General features: G+C 41.7%; 1 protein-coding gene across 7 annotated transcripts; it reads left to right on the top strand.

The window, feature by feature from the left end:
- The first annotated feature begins 2665 nt into the window (after positions 1-2665).
- Positions 2666-20250, top strand: LOC145453702 (uncharacterized). 7 transcript variants are annotated; one of them, XM_080331677.1, is made up of 14 exons: positions 2666-3101; positions 3161-3260; positions 6009-6115; positions 6938-7042; positions 7094-7202; positions 8404-8537; positions 8778-8951; positions 9923-10152; positions 10548-10629; positions 12235-12336; positions 15012-15151; positions 15933-16119; positions 16982-17140; positions 19174-20250. In XM_080331677.1, exons 1-14 carry the CDS (start codon positions 2974-2976, stop codon positions 19859-19861), a joined length of 2445 nt encoding a protein of 814 aa, XP_080187803.1. In that variant the 5' UTR covers positions 2666-2973; the 3' UTR covers positions 19862-20250. The 7 variants fall into 7 exon arrangements, with proteins under 7 accessions (XP_080187803.1, XP_080187802.1, XP_080187801.1 ...); XM_080331676.1 differs by having other exon boundaries at positions 2669-3101; positions 6941-7042; positions 15012-15160; XM_080331675.1 differs by having other exon boundaries at positions 2669-3101; positions 15012-15160.
- The last annotated feature ends 868 nt before the right edge of the window (positions 20251-21118 follow it).

The raw sequence follows: 21118 nt of genomic DNA, 5'->3' as shown, positions 1-21118 counted from the left end.
TGTGCAGTTGTGCAGGTGCAGGTGCACGCCTGGGTCCTGCTATATGCCTCTTTAGGCCTATAGTTCAGCTTATTAACAATTTCATTAAATCAATACAAAGCAGGATTGTTATATATTTAAAAAAACAGTACACCAATAAATGGCTATAGAGCCTATATTTCTTACGATTTCGTCCGCGAGATGTGCATGTGCATCCCACGTGGGGATGAATAATGATAATATGCCATTTTGAACAGAGAGAGAGAGAGAGTCTTTATTTTGAACAAGCCAGCTGGACTCCATGAAAACGATATCCAAGTAGGGGCATCCTGATGAACTCCCATGTACGTGGCATCCAGGTGACTGACTACCATGACATCCTCTGGAATATTCATTGGTGACGGGAGTAGGAAGATTCTCAAAATTTCTTCCACTGGAAGTCACCTGGAGTTACATAACTGGACGTCCAATTTGTGACAAACTGAGCAAGTCCTCAGTAACTAACCTTGGGAGGTGGGACGAGTTGGAACAATTGTGGACATACCAGTAAATCCATGGGATATCGAGTGTTTGCTGGGCCTGGAACTCCCGAAAATAAGCCTCGAATGTTGCATTGTAAGTGAGTTTGGTATTGTGACGCACCGATGCCGTCTGAGCAGCTCAGGAGCAAATGCGCACGAGAGTGAGAGTGTGAATGCTCAATCGCTTGCGCAACAATGGCCAATACGCTTGCAGCTTGCGGTGCTTCTCACCTGCTCCCAGACGTCATTGCTGCGTCACAATACCAAACTCACTTACAATGCAACATTTGAAGCTTATTTTGGGGAGTTCCAGGGCCACGAACAGAATAAATTTATATTTTCGCAATCAGTACCACGGTAGCTTTCGATTGATACCCGTTTTATCAAATTTCATGCTCGGCAAGCAGATAAAAAATTACCGTCAAATTGCCTTTGACCAAATGGAAAGTGTGACGAACACCAATTTCACTGAACAGAGATTTGCTTGTGTCCACACCATATAGGACGCCATGGTTTGTTGCGTGCGTTGTTGTAACAAGTCACAAAAGTCCTTCTCTGATTGTAACGTTTGACGCGACGAGTACGAGTAATTCTACAAAAGGTCGCGCCCTAGTCCAAATCACAATTTTCAGTCACGAATCATCAACGGGTCATGTTTTACGATCATAAACAAGTAATGTCACGTAATAGTTGATCTTCCACTGCGTGGTAACTTTTGAAGGTGATGTAGTAGTGAAGTTTGATGAGTGGTTTCAGGCTTCTGGAGTAGTTTTAGAGCGAGGTTTAAGTTCTCAAATAAAAAAAATTGGAGTTAAATATTGTCGAATACTTCGAAATCCAAAATGCCGTCGCGGGCCGCACAAAATGATCTCGCGGGCCGCATGCGGCCCGCGGGCCGCGTGTTTGAGACCTCTGGCTTAAAACTTTATATGTCTTGGTGCATCGCGGCCCGATAATGGTAGGGTTACCATACGACGTCCTCTTTTAAGAGGATTTGTCCTCTTTTATTTTGACTTTTTTGAAAGTGTCCTCGGAGGACGCCCTTTTGTCCTCTTTTTTGAGATTTTGTCCTCGTTTTTGAAAATTGAGGTCATATTTAAAGCAAAGTGCGAGTGATATGCCGTAAATTAGCACAGCAGCGACGTTCAAACGGTATTTTGAGCTCTGAGCGAAAAGATGACCTTTTTATTTTTTTTAGTCAACCACCCGGTAATGTGGAGGAAGAATCGGTATTTTGGGCTCTGAGCGGGAAAGTTGACCTTTTTTTTTCTTTAGTCAACCGATCACAAAGTGGGAAAAGTTCACCGAATTTTGAGAATTCCTCTCCGGTTTTGCAAGTCTCAAATTTCTGAAAAAGTGTCCTCTTTTTAGATTTCCAAAATATGGTAAGCCTAGGTAATGGCCAACGTCGCTATGCCCATTTCTATAAATCTTGTGTATTTTTTCTTGGGGGAAGAGTACCTAAAAATCAAGATACTTGGCAACTTGAAATTGCATAAATTTGGGGCCCGTTCGAGCTCCCCCCCAATGGGGGGTTTGGGGTACGGCAGTTGGTGTCCGGTCAATACTGAGAATGCTATTACCGAGAAGGACAATACCGAGAATGGACATTACCGAAAATGGACAATACCGAGAATGGCCATTACCGAGAATGGACACCACAGAGAAGGGACATTGCCGAGAAGAGAATGCAATATATGCAATGCAGGCATGTTATGCATACGAACAGGTCGTGTGTGTGCATCACGGCGTTGTCACATTCGGCATCGATTCTCAGGCAAAAATTTCTCGACAACGTCCGCCCCAGTAAGGTAGATTCTTGGCATTGGCCATTCTCGGTAATGCCAATTCTTGGTTACGTCCGCTCTCGGTAATATCCATTCTCGGTAATGTCCGTTATCGCTAATGTCCATTATCATTAATAGCATTCTCGGTAATGTCCATCTTGGTAATAGCATTCTCGGTAATAGTATGGAACTATAGAGGATCCTCTATAATGGAACCGCGGCAGTTACGGCCCTGTTTGTTGTGATATTTATCAACAGAAAGCACTCTCCCAATGTGGTCGGTTACGGCTCATTAACCCGATCGTCAACATTTTGACAACGAAAGCTTTTCAGCTTTTCTTCACTCCTCGACAAGTCAGTCGGGCTGTAGTATACGCACTGGCGCTGCCCGCTGCGCATGTCTGTGTTCTCGTATGTATGTATGTGTTCACTGTGTTGAGGAGGCTGATTTTAAACCACCGGTTTATGTGTTCTGTCAGGTTAAGAGTTTGGTTTTCGAGGCCGTGACCCCGGAATGGTGAGAAAATTTGTGTGTCTAACTGTCTATTGTTGTTTTGTTGGTACTAATTGTATTAAATCTGATTGTGATATGTCGTTCTTGTAAAATTAACAGCGTTTTCATCCATCTAGAACAAATTTGGCACGGTACAATAGAATTCAGTAATTAGATTCAAGGTTATCTGAAAATGGATGGTGTGGGGACGTCCTCGGAGACTAAAGAAGTTCCCCCTCCTGGTTCAGAAGCTTCGAATGACGGTGACAACGCCGGGGCTGCTAATGTGAGCAAAAGTGCCGGCTCAAGCTCACCAGCCAGGTAAAGTAGACAATATGTATCTTCATTCGGGGTCATTTAATTGATTGGTTTACTTACAGATGCCCGATTTGTTTGGCGACTCCAGAAAACGACGCCAAAAGTGACTCTTGTTCTCACAACTTCTGCTTCAATTGCTTGAAAGAATGGTGTAAAGTGAAGGTCAGTTGTTAAAGTAATTTCAGCGAAGGTAAAATGGTACGCATGTGAGATATATTCAAGTAAAGGCACAACAGTGCTGTTGTTGTCCTGCTGTTTATCGTGTCTGTTCATTACACCTAGGGTTGCCATACGTCCGGAATTTCCCAGACATGTCCGGAATTTCACTGTTCAAACTAGAGTCCGGGGAAATTTCTAAAATATGTCCAATGTCCGGAATTTTGAAGATTTGACGATGTGGGCTCATAGTTTTTTCGTAAATCAACATAAAAACATTATTTTTGGGAATATTTATGCTGATGCATGATATTTTTCTTCGCATTGCGCGCTATTTACCATCACATTTATTGATATTAATGTGAAGACTACCACACCCTCGCAAAAACTGATATAAAATATAAATAAAAACAACCTTCATTTACTGGAAAAAGCCTAATTGTAATCGCAATTATATGAGAACGGTATATTCCTAGAGATCGTTACGGCCGTTTAAATGCTTTATTCAAAGATAGTGGTTCCAAACGTGGGGGTCATTTGCTTTTATTCTGGGGTTCGCGAATATGTTGAATGTAATCAGCTTCCAAAATAGCCCGTGAGTAAGTTTGGGCAAAGGTGCTGACTTCTTCTAGTAATCAGCTCGTCAAATTATGATCTGGGCCACGGAACATTTTCAAATTGGAGATGGAGTCGCGACCATAAAAGGTTGGAAACCACTGGATGCGGGGTGTTCATAAAGCTCCGTGGTGCGCACCGGCATAAGGCTGATAAACGATCTTATCGGTTGGGCATGAACATGAATTAACGATGTACAATTACGCTCCCTGTATTTTCGAACTCATCATCCTCCACCAGGCTGGACAACTAGAAAATTTTCAGCTTTTCTGAATTAGATTAGAATTAGAATTAGAGCTCCACAGATTTTTTCAAACTAGATTAGAATTAGAATTAGAGCTACACAGTTTTTCCAAATTAGATTAGAATTAGAATTAGAGCTACACAGTTTTTCCAAATTAGATTAGAATTAGAATTAGAGCTACTAAGCTTTTTCCAGATTAGATTAGAATTAGAATTAGAGCTACTTAGTTCGCAGAAACTTGGAAATTGAATGAAATTGTACATGGGAAATGAATACAGCAAAATGCAGTTCAAATCAAATCACAGTGCGTGGTGCAAAAGGCCGTGAGGCGATAACCGCCACATATTTTTTGTTTAATAAACAACAACAACAGTGCATTCCCATAACCATGAGAATGGTTAACTTCAGTACACCAAGCTTGACTCGATTTTTACTATAGGCCTACTTTATTGAAATATTACTTCTTTTATGGTAACCGTGGGCATCGCCCATGTTAGTCAGAATGGCGATGTACTAACGTAAGGCTTTAGAAACTAGAATGTTGTTCCAAGACTACAAGCTACTCTAGCAGGCTATATTCGTCATAATATCTACTATGACTGCACGGTGTATGTAAGGCGATGGCGGCTTGGCACTGGATTTCCCTGCGCAAGAGGGATATTCTTTTTAACTCACTGCAATAGTGCAATATGCCTCGGACAAAGAGGCATTTTCAGGAAAACAATAATTAGATTAGAACTAGAATTAGAGAATACGGACATTTCACAAATTAGATTAGAATTAGAATTAGAGCATAAGAACATTTCACAAATTAGATTAGAATTAGAATTAGAGCACGGAAGCATTTCACAAATTAGATTAGAATTAGATTACTGGCATTTCGCTCTAATTTAGTGAAATTAGACAACTAGAATTATCTAGTTGTCCAAGTCTGCCACCAGCTCTACCGCTAACTCTGATGATGTGGGCGGACAGTAGTAATTAGTAATATATGGAACAACCGAACAACCAATATTATTGACAGAATTCATTCAAAAAATATAACGACAAGATGCATATAGAAACCAGATTCATATAGCAAGCCCCCCCCCCAGAAGTTGCATCGATTACCTTCTGGTGGGTTCAAAATCATTGTTAATTTGGGTGGGAAGGGGCTGAAAACATGTGCTTTCGGTCCCGGTTACACAACACACAGCCACATACTCATGAACCGGATCGTGACCACCTCTGGTCTATGAGCAAAGTTTTGCTAGTGTGACTTCATAACTCATTTTGAAATCCACTAGTGGTCGCTAAAGGGTGTCCGGAATTTGGGTCACAGAAATAAGGTAACCCTAATTACACCATATTGCGTCTTGTATATCACGTTGTATATTGTGTGTCTTCAGTGTCAAAAATATTAGTAGAACTGTTGTGTTGCCGTTTATTACTATGCGTTCAATGTTCAACCTAGCGGAAATACAGACACTAATAGTCATTTTTTTCATTGATACTGTATGCAATGTTACCCCTGATTTTTCACGAGTCTGCGCAGCTTAGAATTTCTGTGCGACAGAGACAGTGTCAGCACCGCGCAATTGCGCACGCGCCCAGCTTAGAGGGAACATTGACTGTATGTTTCTAATCTTGTAGTGCTCATGAATCACCCTCGGGCTAATTTTGAAACTAACTTCTAATTACTTTCAAGTTCTCTTTCTCTTTTTGGTTTTCCATGAAGTCGTCTCCCATGCACGCTTACATACGACATCGTTTTTTACCTCCATGTCATGTTTATCAACTCGAGCAGTTACCTGTAACTGAATTTTGTGGCATATGTACCAGAATGTGTTTTCAAACTGAATTTTACCATTTGGGATTTTCTTGAAATTAAACCCCTTTTATGTGTTATATTTCAGGCAGAGTGTCCTTTATGCAAGATGCCGATCCATTCAATATTCTACAATATTCAAAGTGACACTGTCTATGACGAATATAGAGTCGAAAAACCAAAGCCAGATTTCAAGTATGTTAATATCAATTTTAGAGCCTTGTTGGCTATTGACATATCAGCTCAATTTGAGACTTGCTTTAGTACTCTACAGTGCTGCTGCACTTATCCTTATTTTCACAGCATGGATAATTAGACAATTGTACTATGGTGGTGTGTTACAGTTCAATGACATTGACACAAATGCATTTCAGGAAATCCCCTGGCTCAATAGGATTCTCTGCCTGTATATAATGTTAAAAAATTGCAATGTTCGAAATTTTTCTGCATTGGGGTTTTGTTGTGGCTTGCTTTAATCACACAAGGTTGGAAATACTATGAAAAATTTATTGGTGCGAATACAACTATGCCTTTCAGATGAAGAAGTTGGATGGTTTGTTTGAGCGCTGTAGTTGTACTCAATTTATGGTACCTAAATGTGTATATTATTGCCTATGACGTGTATTTAGTCCAGATATTGTGAAATTTGTATTGGATATTACCTGATTTTATTGGCCCGTTAACTTTTCCTTGTATAACGTCTCAGTGGAATCAGGGTAACTTAGAGACATTTTTATCATCTTCAGAAAGTAAGTTTTTGGAAGATTTTTCATTTTCTTTCTGCCATATGTTGGCCTCGGTTATTTTTGCTACATTATGTCAAACGTCACCATAACGTGCGTCAGACTCCTGGAGATCTGATCATTTACAGAACCCCGTAAATGTTCCTGCGATATGTTTCCCTAAACCCTATTTTGCAATCGATTTCGCGGACATGTGAACACCTTACCATTGCCTCGATATGCTAATTCATGCTCACTGCTGTAACCTCATTTAACATTCTCGTCTCTTTAATAGCAGGCATCCACATTTCAGATTCGATATGCACAGGTTCGAGTTTGGTATGTCGGACTTTCCGTATTCTTGGTGGCAGACCGCTATTCACCGCGAATATTATCGCAGGTAAGAGATGTCTTGTTGGTTAACTGAGGACGGATTTGATTTTCCGCTAAGTGGTGAAATGTTGTTCCGCAGACGGCGTGAGAACGAAATTGCGTTTGAAGCCGCCACTAACGTTTCGTCCATTCGACGAAGGAGGATGTACTATTGGAATAAATCGAAGGTAATATTTGTAGCCTGATACTGTTGTATATGAAGTCGAACTTGGATATAAATCAGGAGTCGCCAACTCAAAACGGGTCGCAGGCCACTTTTGAAATCTTACATTGACCATGGGCCGCATGAATTCAAGAATAGAAAAATGAGCCACAAAGTCCAACAACCACTATTTTAAAACTTTACATCGGTACAACGCTGTGCACTCTAACATGGTCGGTGGGGATAGTTACCACAAAAGAAAAAATTATTTAGTTAAAGAAATAAAACAAAAATATTATGATCATAACTTTCATTCTATTTTAAACTATGAGCTGCGCAAGATACCTGATAAAACTTTCCTGCGATTAAAGAATCGATACTGGGTTTAGCTAGACACGGTATTTGATGGAAAACTATCTCCTCGTAAAGCTTCATCTTGTGAAGAAGCCTCAGGTCGTTCTCTATGCGTCTCGGTCTTGGCATTGTCTGGCACATTGCACGTCAAGTTAATGTGCCCTGTCATATCAGCTAATTCTTTCTCCAGCTAGTGAGGAATAGTGCTGTTGGGGCACTGGAGAAAAGCTTATTTTGAACAACAACAAATACAGCTAATTTCAGCATTTCAAAATGCTTTACTAAGCATTCTTTGTAAATCTCAAATCATGTCGCGGGCCGCTAAATATGACCTGGCGGGCCTCGTGTTGGGGACCCCTGATCTGAATACTGTATGTATAGATGGGTGTGAACTCGCAGTGATCGGTTACATTGATTATTATTATTATATTCATCCTTTTGTCTAGTAAAGTATGCTACTTGTGATAAAAACAATATAATGGTAATGCCACTTACATCGTCCCATGGGAATAAGTTGATACAACTGTGACAAACTGCCAATTCTCAGGAGTGAGATTTTGAATTGAGTTTTGTAGAAGCAAACACGGACATTCCTGGATTCTTTAAAGTATCCAGCCGTAGCGCTTTTCGGCAGTACTGTTCAACTCTCGTATTAGATTCCTGACAATCCAAACTGGATTTTATTTAATATATTCTGGGTGCCCTGTATGCTAATCCCTTATCAGGTTTTCAAATGCTATATTGATCACATTATTAAGCTTTAAACACCCTAGAGTTGCCTCCTAATTACTACAAATTGATAGAAATTTAAATGCGAGACAGTCGTAAAGTTCACGGCGTGATGTCGGTTTAACTACATTTTGATGTAACAGGTCACCCACGTTGATACTGGCAATCGAGTAAGAGAGTGCTCTGCCACCTTCTATCACAATAATCCGAGCCAGATCCATCGACTTATGCCATGGATTCGAAGAGAGCTGACGGTTTTGTACGGAGCCCGCAACAAGTACGTCTGTGTTTTGGTTTAAAACCTGACCGATGCGATACCTATGCTAATGATTTTGACGGGATAGTCAGTATTGGCTGAGATGTGACCAGTGTCACAATATTGCGACCTTCCTCTGTGCTGTGTACTTATGATTGTCGCTAATTGAAAGCGCATCGTCAAACGGAGATACGTTGTTCCAGCAGGACAAGGAAGGTGCTTTCTAAGATTTGTTTCTTAGTCTCCTGCCTTTTCGTCTAGCAATCTCATCGAGCACGTCTTCAAGAAGATCGTCGAGATGATCCCGCTGGTCGATATCGAGTCGAGATCTTTCAAGACCATGATCGAAAAGTACCTGCTCGAGTACACGGAACAGTTCGTTCACGAGTTTTTGCAGTTCGCGAGGTCGCCGTATAACGTGTCGCAGTACGACCAGTGAGTCTCGTTTGTTTCGCGCAATTGGTGTACTCTGTTTTGCTTGACATTGGGCGATTCGAATTCAAGGTCGAATTGAATTCAGATGTGGTCAAGCACTGGCCAGCATTGGTGCTCAAGTATAAATAAAACTGTAAATTTCTGCTTAAATTCAATTTCTTTCAGTTTTTTATGACAATTTATCTCATAAAAGCGATGTAAATATATCACAAAAAAATGTAGAATTGGAAGTAGTCTGTTTTCAAACGACTCGAGTAATTAGTGCTAGTCGGCAAAACCTACTTACTCTTACTCACGCTTAAGAGTATTTCGTATTTTCTCATGTACCAAAAGGGTTTGGATTGACAGCTCTCAATAACCCTGGTAAAAGATATGGAGCACAATTACAATAAAATGACGAGTGCGCACTGCACGGGCTCGATAAAGGCGCCGGTATTATGAAGTAGTGCTGTATTTACTTTCACGCAATAAAAAACATAATGAAACTAGCGATTTACATCAACTGTGGTTTGATTTTGCCCATCCCTTGTGGCATTTGACCGGGGAAAAGTATTGAAGATTATGACGGGGTATTTTTGTCCTTAATGAGTCTTATGACGTCTGTTATTACTGACACTGAGCATAGCATCTTAATCGGTTACTGCCTCTGGAATAAATTTTGGCTTGTGTGTGACTTCAAGCAAAGAAATTACGTACAAGAGTACTGCATATTAAATGAAATGTGGTCGGATGCAAAGTTTGAAGCATGAAAATATTTTCAACTGCAGTCCGGACACAGTGACTTTCTGAGGAAGACGGTTATAGCCAAATTTTTTCCACATTGATTTTGAGTCCAAATCACCGTTCGAGTGCAGTGCCCATTTGCATCATAAATTTTGTGGCTACGGTAGGTTTTTGAAGTTGCTAACGACGTTGCTATAATGCTAAACCTGCTCTGTAAAAGCGTTAACCAAAATTTGCGTCTCATATAGGAATGCTCAATATGGCACCACTGTCAACACGGAATCCGAGCGTCCTAGTCACTCGCGACATCACCATCGATGTATGCACGCCAGACGCAGCAGGTGGGACAACAGTCCCGAGTCGACCCCGATCGGGGCCTCGGCGCAATCGCTGATGCTGTCGCAAACTTCGTGGTCCGAGGACGCGCCAAGTTCGGTTATCCCGAACGGGGAGATGCGTTCGGAAACTGTTGCGCAGAGTAAGACAACTTATTTTCACGCTTATACATTGTTCCTGGCTCACTTTTAAAATAGCGAGAGAAATAAAGAGCAAACTAACCTTACCGTATCCCTGAACCTTATTCCTAGTACAAGTTTGCTATTTTGAATGTGTACGTATTACGACGCTGGCTATTTTTTATTGCTAACAGACGATTAGTAATGAGGTATACCTAATTTTACTGTGTTCTCCATCAGTATAAATACGCTTACACTCGAGTAAGCCGTACAAGCATCCAAAATCCACTTGAGTTGTCCGAAAAAGTATAAATGCTTTGTTACTGACCACCTCTGCTTTCTAGCCGAGTAGGAATACGCTTTGTTTCTCTGTGATAATGTGGCGGAATCTGTTACCAAGTGCTGTCGGTTCGTTTAGGTGACTTCGGACTGAGCTACTTGCCGTTTCACACATTCGGTCCACCTCTGTCTTCGGGTTTTGGGTCTAGAAGGACAACAAGGTAAGTTGATATACGCCGCGCTCGTATTCTGTTGAAAGTTTTCTGAGCGGGAACGGGACCTATGCGATTGTTTGCTGGTTCTCATTTGGTTACCGTTGTACCGTCAAGAAGTGAAGCGTCCAGGTTCTCGATCGGCAGGTCGTGGGTTTTATTCCCGACCGATTCAGACCAAAGACCTGATCAGTAAAACTGGCATCTGTGGCTTTGCCACTTCGAAAGTCTTACAAGCCTTACAAAGAAATTTCTGCACCTTCCTTGTCCAGTGGCATATGCACATAATATACAACGTCCTATAGCTATAAATGTATATGGATAAGAAAAAAAATGCTACAGAGCAGAGATTTGTTCCTGGTAATAACTGCTTTCATAGTAATTTTAAAGGGGCACTTCTATCTAAACATGAATGGGTCTCAAATTCAAGGATCGTAAAAAAAACATTTAGGCTGCGATTATTTTATTCGAAAAGCTACTGTATTCGAACTGCGTCGTCGTTTCTTAACCCTTTGCGAGATGACATTCATTTGTTTGCGATTTCACTTTCGCTAATTCTGAATGTTAGAGGGTTGTCAGTCGATATTATGATGTCGGCGTGATCTTTCGTTACGTGAAATGGCCGAAAATTAAGAGCGGAAAGTGTTTTTAGGGCAGACAACTAAAAATATTTCAGATTTTCCAAATTAGATTGAAATTAGAATTTTAGCTGCACGGTTTCTTCCGAATTAGATTAGAACTAGAATTATAGCTGCACTTTCCAAATTTGATTAGCCTTAAAATTACCGAGTTCTCAAAAACTTGGAAATTAAATCGAATTCAGTACGTTTCAATTCATAGATGATTCCCATAATCATGATAATGGCAAATGTCTTTACAGCTAGCTTTGGTTGTTTCCTGCTGTACAGGTCTCCTGTAGCATTTTCAGGAAAACCAGTAATTAGAGTTAAAATTAGAGCATAGAAACATTTCACAAATTAGATTTAGAATTGGAGTCACGAGTCAGCCTCACTTTAATAATTTCAACTCGAGTCAAGTCGAGTCATTTTCAATTCACCACGGAGTCGAGTCCAAGTCAGCTATTAGAGGTTCGAGTCCGAGTCATAGTGTTTTGACTCGAGTCCAAGTCATTATGTTCACCGTTCAGTTTCCAATTCAACCGGTTCAACCCACTTTTTTCACGTGCTCTAGTGGTATAGAATGACTCGCATTCATAATATAGTATTGTTCCTCAGTCCTAACAGTTTCTGGCCCTATTTTCCCAAGTATCAGGACTGATAGACGAAATACTAATAATGTGGTGACTTGACTATTCTTTGGAGTTACAATGAAATGTCTGTCTTGGCCGTCCTAGTCCCCAGCCATATGACTTGGTTCGCGTCATGCACAATGACTCGAGTACAAGTCGAGTCGATACTAAAATTTTACGCATTTGAATAAATAACTCGAGTCAAGTCGAGTCAGCAAAAAATCGGGTCTCGAGTCATTACAACTCTGGTGAAATCACTAAAATGTCATTAAAACTTCACGTGGTCAATGGAGCTATTTTTCTCACGGCTACCCAGTTGCGTTTATTCCACGAAATCCGTTTCATACGCGATATCGTTTGTTCAGACGACACGTCGGCGCCCCTCTCGGGTTGCAGTCGCGAGACTTGTACCATCACGGAGAATCTTCGGCGAGGCAGCATCGGTCCGCGGAGAGGATGAGGAGACAGTAAGTGTGACACAAGTAGGGCTGGCCACAACGGGTGCTCGAATCCGATTTGGTTGATGATTCAAGTCGAGTAACGAAAATATGCGCCTTCGGAATATGAGTAATATTTTAACAACGGAAGTATAGTTCCGCTCTGTTGAGGCTGGAATTTGGAACGTCTCGAGGAATCGAATGTATGATTTCTGATAATCCTACAGCAATTGTCTAGAGCAGTGGTTCCCAACCTTTTTGACTTCGCGGCACACTTTGAAAATGACGAAGAGTTCGCGGCACACTAGCACATTGGTATTGAACTCTTTTGGCTTACGGCACAGGCAAACTGCCAGAATGCGTTTAGCAGCAACCATAGTCTCACAGAGATGGTCACTGACGAAGTACTTCTACCTTTTCGGAGCACTCAAGTAGGCTTTTCTCCGCTTGAGTTATCTTTTATCTCTACGGCATCTCACCAATAGTCTACGAATGGTATCATTTGACATAAGAATCGTTTTCAATCATTTCAGGCCGGAAGAAGAACTATCTCCGCTTCCGTGTGAGGTTTTGAATTAACAGCTATTACCTTTGTTACCACATAACTGGCCTGCTGAGATCTCGTTTAAACTTCAGGCTGAGCTTAATTTCATAATATTGGCTTGACAATAAAGTCTGCCCACTACCGCATTGTCGATGTAATAAACCTTTGCATCGAAGAGTCCAATCACGATCGCCACTAACATATGCAGGGGCGTAGAGGTGTATTATACATGGATGCCAAACGCATTTCCCAGCAGATCGTGTAATAGCGACTGTGAGGATAGTATACCTCAATAGTGTTACTGGAAGCCACCCGCAGTTCAATTGTGGTTCCAACAAACCGGGATAATAAACCTCAGCGACGGGAAATTTGTAACTGATATAATTTGATTAACTTTACTCCTCAATTCTCGAATTTGTCACCTGCAACATAACGTGGCGCCCTGAGCCTATATTTTACCTGCAGTGCTGGCACGCTACCTAACAATCGCAATGTGAACGGCTATGCTGACAATTCTAATTTGTAAACGTGAACATCACTTCCAAATTAGTTTATTTCTTAATGGTGAGAATGCCTTCCTAGGTGTTGGAGGTTTATGCAGGCTCCTACTCGTCCTTCGATCTGCGAAAGCAGTCTTACAAAAAGTGGGCCGTGATATAAGTTGGCATCTCAAGAATCAAAATAATTAATATCGGTATGGTGTAAAATGATCATCGATGACGAATACAAGGCAAGAATATGACTACAAATAGAAACATAAAAAGGTCATCAACCTGCGTTATGTCCGTGTTCTGCCTCCGGTTCACCTGGGGGTGACAAGTAAAAGGTGAACACTTCGGCCACACCTCCATATCGCGGTCCAATTACCCGAGTTTAGTTATCACCGTCCTGAATGCTACTATGTGTAGGGCAAACTAGCGTCTCACACCCATTGACGGCGGAGACCCCAGTTTGATTCATGGCAGTGCAGTAGCAAGTTACGAAGCGCGGCAGATTCATTAGATTCTCCGCCCCTATACGTTGCTGTGCTCAGAGCGTCTTTACAATAGAGAGCCCAGAAAAAGACCCAATCCATGACCTAATGGGGGTGTCAGATTGAGATACAGTAACTACGGTCGCCTCGACATCCTTATATCTGTTAACTGCATCGGATTGTACATTGCGTGTCTTGATCGGGTAAATTCAAAAGAAAAACCAACAATGACAAAGTCAAAATTTAGATTTTGTTGTACTTCGACATAGTTTACCACAGTTGCTCGCGGCACACCTGAGCAGTCCAATCGGCACACTAGTGTGCCGCGGCACACCGGTTGGGAACCACTGGTCTAGAGTGCCGAATTTGACGAAACACGTCTTGATCGAAAGCTAGCAACTCGCTGATTCCGAATGTATAATTTGAAATCTGGTCAGGGCACTGGAACCCTGCCCAAAATCACTGTCAACATCCCAAAACTTGCATTGTTCAGAACAGTCAGATGGACATAATGATGACCTGTTGTGGCGCTGCGATTGTTCGGACAATGCCAGACTCTCAGGGTGGTTCCAGTTTCCTAATCAGATTTTAATTTATATTTGCGGAATGAGTGTGACGGTAGCTTTTGATCAAGACCAGATTCATTAAATTCTGCTATGTAGACACCAGCTATACGATTGCAATACACCCTACATTTGCCTCTGTGAAATGATCCAGGTTACAGCCTAAGCGAAATGAAGCCACGTTGCCATTCCGTGATTATTTTCTCTAGTTGGAGACTCGAAACCTGGGTTGGCCACATCTCAGCGTTGAAACCTGTGTTGCACAGGACTTTGAATATTCAGGGAACAATATTATTGTCCATATAGCGATCGACCCCCATCACAATACTCACAAACAGAATAGTCCTGAAGTACTCACGCTGATTATGGTCACAAAGTGGTGTGGAATAGTTTAAGGCTCAGAAGTACGGAATTATTTTTGTTGACGTGTCACTTGTGGTCGCAAAAAGATAAATATTTGAACTTTTGGAGTCATGATTACTGTTATGACGTCGTAATGGGTGGTACTCCAATGCTCGACTTGGAGTTTAATACTCGAATTCGAATCATGCAGTTACTCGATTTTGCCCAGCCTGGTTGCGTACTCTGCCGACGTACCTAACAGATTTTCTTTTGCCGCACGCAGCATCGGGGAGTTTCAAAGGAACGCGGCGCGCTTGAGACGTGCGCGGCGAAACCACGATAACGAAACTGCCAGCATCACCGAGATTCCGACCATCGTTATTTCCGATTCTAGTGAAGAGGACACCGCGGCCGCGGGCAGTGGTACGACTGGTGCGTTTTTGAGACAAGCTTGAATTTTTATTCTAGAAAAATGGATTTAAAGATTTTAGGATCGGACATGGATTGACGATTGTGCTTAAGCGTGATTTTGAGGTGGACTTGAAATCTAATCGTTTTAAATTTTAATTCGATTTTTGAACGAATATCGGCCATTACCTATTGTAGTAGTGTCTATTTGTCCCCTACAGCTATGCACTCCGTCTTTTATACATTTCGTTATCCTTTCGATAGTTTATTGCACTTTTGTACAGCGCACTACTGTAGGGATCATATTTTGTTATATTCGGCTGGGACTCTGATAATTATTATATTAATATTATTATTATTATGAGAGACCAATCAATATTTTTGAGCCGATACCGATTAGGACCTTCACCGATAATACCGACGCGATATTTTCAGCTGATATTCAAAAGAAAAGGCTTCCACTGCATTTCCAAAACTTCAGAGCATTTAATTGAACAGATCAACAGTCATTGATATGCATGGACAATAGGCATGATATTAACTAGAAAGGCTGTATATCGACTCCTGTAAGATACAAGTTATCGATATTTCCCATCTAGCAGTTGCAGGTTACAATTCTCCAACTCCCTGCCACCATACTATGACGTCATGAAAATTGTCGATATTCTTTTCTACCTCTAAGGGCCGATGCTGATATTTCTTGCAAAGTGTGACATCGACTTGATATTATCCAATATCATTATGGATTTGATCTAAAACAAGATTTGACAATACTAAATTGGCTTCGATCATTTAGATCCAGCTCCAGTACCAGGAGGTAGCAACACGATACACTACGTGCCGCTGCCGCACACTTGGCAGAACGGGAGCGTGCAGGTCAAAGTGGAAAAGTCGAAAGGTCGCAGCAGTCCGTCTAGCAGTTCATCGTCGTCGTCGTCATCCGATGCTGCCAGTAGCGACAGCAGCGGTATCGAATTTGTCAGGTACGTTGCAATTCTCGAATGTTCGATTGCGGAGATGGGCAGTAGTGGGGTGCTCGCAAATTTGAAAAGGTACAAGCCTTGAATAATCAATTTGTACTTGCTTTGAAATCGCTACTTCTACTTGTACTCGAGTAGTGCTTTATGACGTTACTTGTACTTATAGTGCCAACAATGACTACTGCCGATTGCCCGATTTAATACTGCGATGCCAAGTCGCATTCCGCTTATTGAAACTGCGCACTCGTTCGGGCAATTTTCGTAAAATTTAATTTTTGACTCCGAGTTTAGACGTGTCTTGAAAATCCCTACTTCTAGATATAATGGAGTCGAATTTTACCGCTTCTTATCAACAGAGGTGATCAGAAGTGAAGTGTTGCTTTTTGGTTTCGCCTACTTCAATTGCTTAGTAGTTGATAGTTTCTTAGGCAATACTAGTAAAGCACAAAGTACTTTGAGGATTCTATCACAATTCAACGCTACCCAACCTCGCTTTACACGCGCAGCAGACTTGGACAACTGGAAAATTTTCAGCATTACTGAATTCTCGAAAGCTTGGACAGCGAATCGTTTGCACAGCAAGCCTAACTCGTTTCACACTATGCAGCTCCCCTATAGCATCATTCACAGTGTAGCATCATTCACAGGGAAACTAGAAATTTATAGCATAGAAAATAGAAAGATTTCACAAATTAGATTAGAATTATTATTAGAGCAAATGAAGAATAGAACTAGACTACCGGCATTTTTCTCTAATTGGTCTAAATTAGTAAACAGATAATGCAATGTTATATCTCAAAGTCTGATGCGCAGTACCCCAAAAAAGAATTCTGCACGAGTATCAATTGCTGACATTCAATTTCAGATACATAAAACCCCCTCACTTACGCACGCCGGACGCCTTCATTGACTTGAGCTCGGGCGATGACGACGATGATGTCCCAGGGCCTAGCTCCAGAATTACGGCCGTCGTTACGAGCGACCACCCCACTGCCAGAAGCCACTCTTCCGATGTTGGAAGCAGGTAATTAACGGTCACTATTGCAAATGCACCTCTAGTTCCGAGGTGGTTTCCGGAGATTAGCGCACATTTGGATCGGATTTGCGGTTGCTTTCAAGAGGGAATTAAATTTGACTAAAATTTCTATTAATTTGCCGCCGCAAAGTCCTATAAGTTTCCCGATGTAAATATATGCGATCCTGAAGTATTATCTGTAGGACGATTTTTAACCTAAAAATCGGAAGATTTTGAACTAAAAAATCAAAATTTTGACATTTTTTTACCTTAACGGATGCAAATTAGGTGTTTTTCCACATAATGCCAGATTTGTACTAGTTATCTTCGTTTCTGGTTGGAACTATCTGTCCTTACGAAGTAGTTTGGCATGAAATAACATTTTTGACTTAATAACTGACAAATTTTTACATGAAAAACTTTATTTCAACGAAATCTGGCCCTATGAAGAATTCCAGTAGCTACATCACGTATTATGGTAGTGGTAGAAATAATTAAAATTTGTTGTAGTACAACAAAAGACACTATGTAAGTAGCTTACCAAGAATGGAGAAAGAACGTTGAAAAGTAGCAGTTATTGGCTGACAACACTGAAGTTGAGCATGCGTACACTGCTGGTGACACACCATGATTCATTCTGACAATGGTGTCTACATCACAATTTTTCGTCATGTGCTTCTTGATATAAGAACCATGCAATGCCCACGCAGTCTTGCTTCAGTTAGGATATTGCGGTACGTTGGGCATTACACCATATCAACCTATTTGTTTCATTTGAATGTTTATGAGTTCACAATGAGCGGACAATGGGACCTCTGCAACGGTAGGCCTATAAAGTAGGCTACAAGCGGTAAAATGTCAAACGATAAGTTCACCCACAGTGCAAAATCTATGTTACAAACGAAATGCAGGCTGGAAAAAAATGTTGACTTTGTAAACAGTTTTGACATTTAGACATTTTTTGACCTAATTTTGACTTTTTTGACATGCCAATAAAGAATCACACTAATTATCAGTATATTGCTGGAAAGTACCAATGTATCGATGTTCCTTGTATCCAAATGACAAGACAATACAGTAATAGATTGAAACAAGATACTTGAAGACCCAACAAGATCGGTAATTACAGTGGGGAACGTCCCGGTGGGCCGATTACTATTGATGCACACAGGACCCTATGACAGCTATATCCAGAATATTCCTTTAGTATATACCAAGAAATGTGGTCAAGCATGCGCCATTTAGAGAATACAAATATGGCTCTTAAATTTTTGAACCCCCCTAACGAAACATGAAATGCCCACAGTAACACACGCCACACAATGATTTATTAGTGTTGCGTCGACGAGAGGCTCAATGGCATCACAATCAGTATTCGGCGCTCCGATAGTCCAGAAAAATACCAATTTCTGAGTCGAGGGAAAATTGGAGGGGGCCGCAGTGCCCTGACCGGCTCATGATTTGTACTTTTGCAATCAGTGCGGTAGTCGCTTTCGTTTAACACCAGTTTCAATATATTTTGTGTTCAGGTCGCCAGCTATAATATTACGATATCTGTTAATGAAGCAAACAGAAATTGCTAGCCGCTTCCGGTTGGCTAATAGTCGAATGTTTCTTTATTTGTTATGTTGTTATACTGTGTTTATGCAAGTGAAACTCCATCACGACAACAACTGACTCGACTGCAATGTGGTCACATCGCTGTGACTGTCTAGTTTTATGTATCATTGCAATCTTTCGAGTGCAAATCTATCCCTTGTTGGTTATTTATGCTACTGAAAATCGCACCTATTTGTAGTGTCATTAGGCATTTTATGTTTATGGCGAGGATGTAGGTTGCAATTTGGGTAGCAGACTCTTCCAATTAACTGTTAGAAGCATGCGACCCGTCGGCTGAATTAAATTTTTGAAACTGCTTACTCAAGCACTTTCTCTACTTTCGCCGTAATTAGTCTTGACTTGTTTCGGAACGTTTTAGTTCTGCTCGTAATCAAGCAGAACCTGCGTCTCTACTACCTAACGACGACACCTCTCTCGTACAGCGATCAACGCTCGAATGACATTCTCCGCAAGACCAAGGAATTTTTACAACTCGCCAGACAATGTACTCACGCGTCGCCCCCCACACGTCACCCCTCGACCGAAGATGAACCAGTCGATGTCACAGGCGTCACCGCCAAAACGACCCCATCACACAGCCGAGACACTGACAAGGACACAAGTCAAAGGTCAGGTGACCCGCAGGCAGGGTCAGTTCCGAAAAAGATTTTTGAGAAAGGCCGTGTCTCTATTAACATACTCCCGTCGAGAATAGAGTACGCGAGCTCAGACTCTGAAATCGACGTCGATTTTGTCGAAGATACTTCGTCGAGAGGCCGGCCCCCTCGGAACATGTCTGGCGGTGATGCCCCAGCAGAAAATCGACACGACCCTCCTTTGCGGTCTGTGGTAACTGTCCCGACCGGCTGCGGCAAATTTTCAAGCACGGGCAGTGACAAGACCCGGTACAGTGCATCGAATTCGGGCAGCGATCGGCAGCGTGATTCTGAGCGATCTCGCGACCGGGACAAGACAAAGAAAAAGAAGAGAAAGCGTCCCAGGCATCGTAGCGGTTCGGAGGAAACGGAAGGTTCGGGACGGAGGAGGAAACGATCAAAGCACCGGAAGCGTAAATCGCGTTCGTGCAGTGTCGAGTTTGTAAGAGAGCTTGCTGAAACGCATGCCGAGTGATGGCCCACCCGTTTTTGCCCTGGTGCTACCCGAAACACGTTCGCGCCGGCCCTGGAGCCAACGGATTAAGCGCCCTCGCTCGCTTTGAACGGTTGCAGTGAGAAAACGCATGTCGCCGTTATGGATATCTGGGTACTTGTCTGAGGTGTCTCAGACATTTCCCTTCTATCCTTGGTCTGCATCATGTCGATTTTCTTTATCGTGGTTTGGGATATATGTTGCTGGCCGGAGTAATCTTTTTGGCCATGCAATCGCATGATTATTCCTCGCTTTACACGACGCCTGTCATTCACTTTGATGAAAATACAAATATCGCCATTCTAAATACTCGGGTGCTTGTTAAGAGTTCTGAATATCCCTGGTTAAAGCTATCTCGGGCGGACCCCTTCGATTTTCCGTAAAGTGTAAAGGTACTTCACCCAGAATTCTTCAGGAAAAGTGCCAGATTTTCCTTGAGGGGATCAAGGTACTTTTAAGACCAATTACGGGGAATCCTGATTGATTTTAGGTCAAAGTTAACCCGCATTTTCATCGGAAAAGTACCGAACTTTCGAATGAACGTAATCAGGGTAATTTCCAGACCAATTACGGGGTTCCTTTCGTTTTATGTCAAGGTTGTGCAGATTTCTGCTAGAAAGTGATGACAATTACCCAAATTCGTCGGCATGGTGCCCGCATTTTCGAATGACAGACTTCCCTGTTATTTCCAGACTAATTATGGGAATCCTCTTTGACGATCGGTTAAAGATGCCCTGATTTTTTTTCAAACGAGTGTGGGCATTTACATTATCGGACAAAAGATATCTGGGTATAGACACGGAGTGTCCCTTGCGCGTGTGCCGCAGTCTCCGAAATACTCGTTTGTTTGCTTGTGGTTGTTCGTTGCGAGAACTTTTGCTCTGTTCTGTTTTTGCATTGCTATATCGATTTAACAATATCTCAATCATTATCATGTTTTGTGTGAACTTAAAACAGCTGGCTGACTGCAGTTTAGTCGCGATCTCAGCACAGAGCTTCCTTACAAATTTTGTAATTTACCACGTATCATGGGTATACTGTAATCAGACGCTTTTGCATCGTTAACAACTGATACCAAGGGAGATATCAAGACTACCAGCGAAATTGCATTTTCTTCCACAATGATGAGTTTGGCCTTATGAAAAGTTTACGGGCGACGTTTTCAAATAATGGCGGTCAAGAGGTGGTCAGTAATGAAGTACTCGAGTGGATTTCGCCTATTTGGCACTATTTAACTCA

Source organism: Botryllus schlosseri, chromosome 13 (assembly GCF_051294905.1).
Source record: "Botryllus schlosseri isolate E-star chromosome 13, Bs_hap1, whole genome shotgun sequence".
Lineage (NCBI taxonomy): Eukaryota > Metazoa > Chordata > Ascidiacea > Stolidobranchia > Styelidae > Botryllus > Botryllus schlosseri.
Note: the sequence above shows the minus strand (reverse complement) of the source record. Positions and strands in the feature narration are given on the sequence as shown.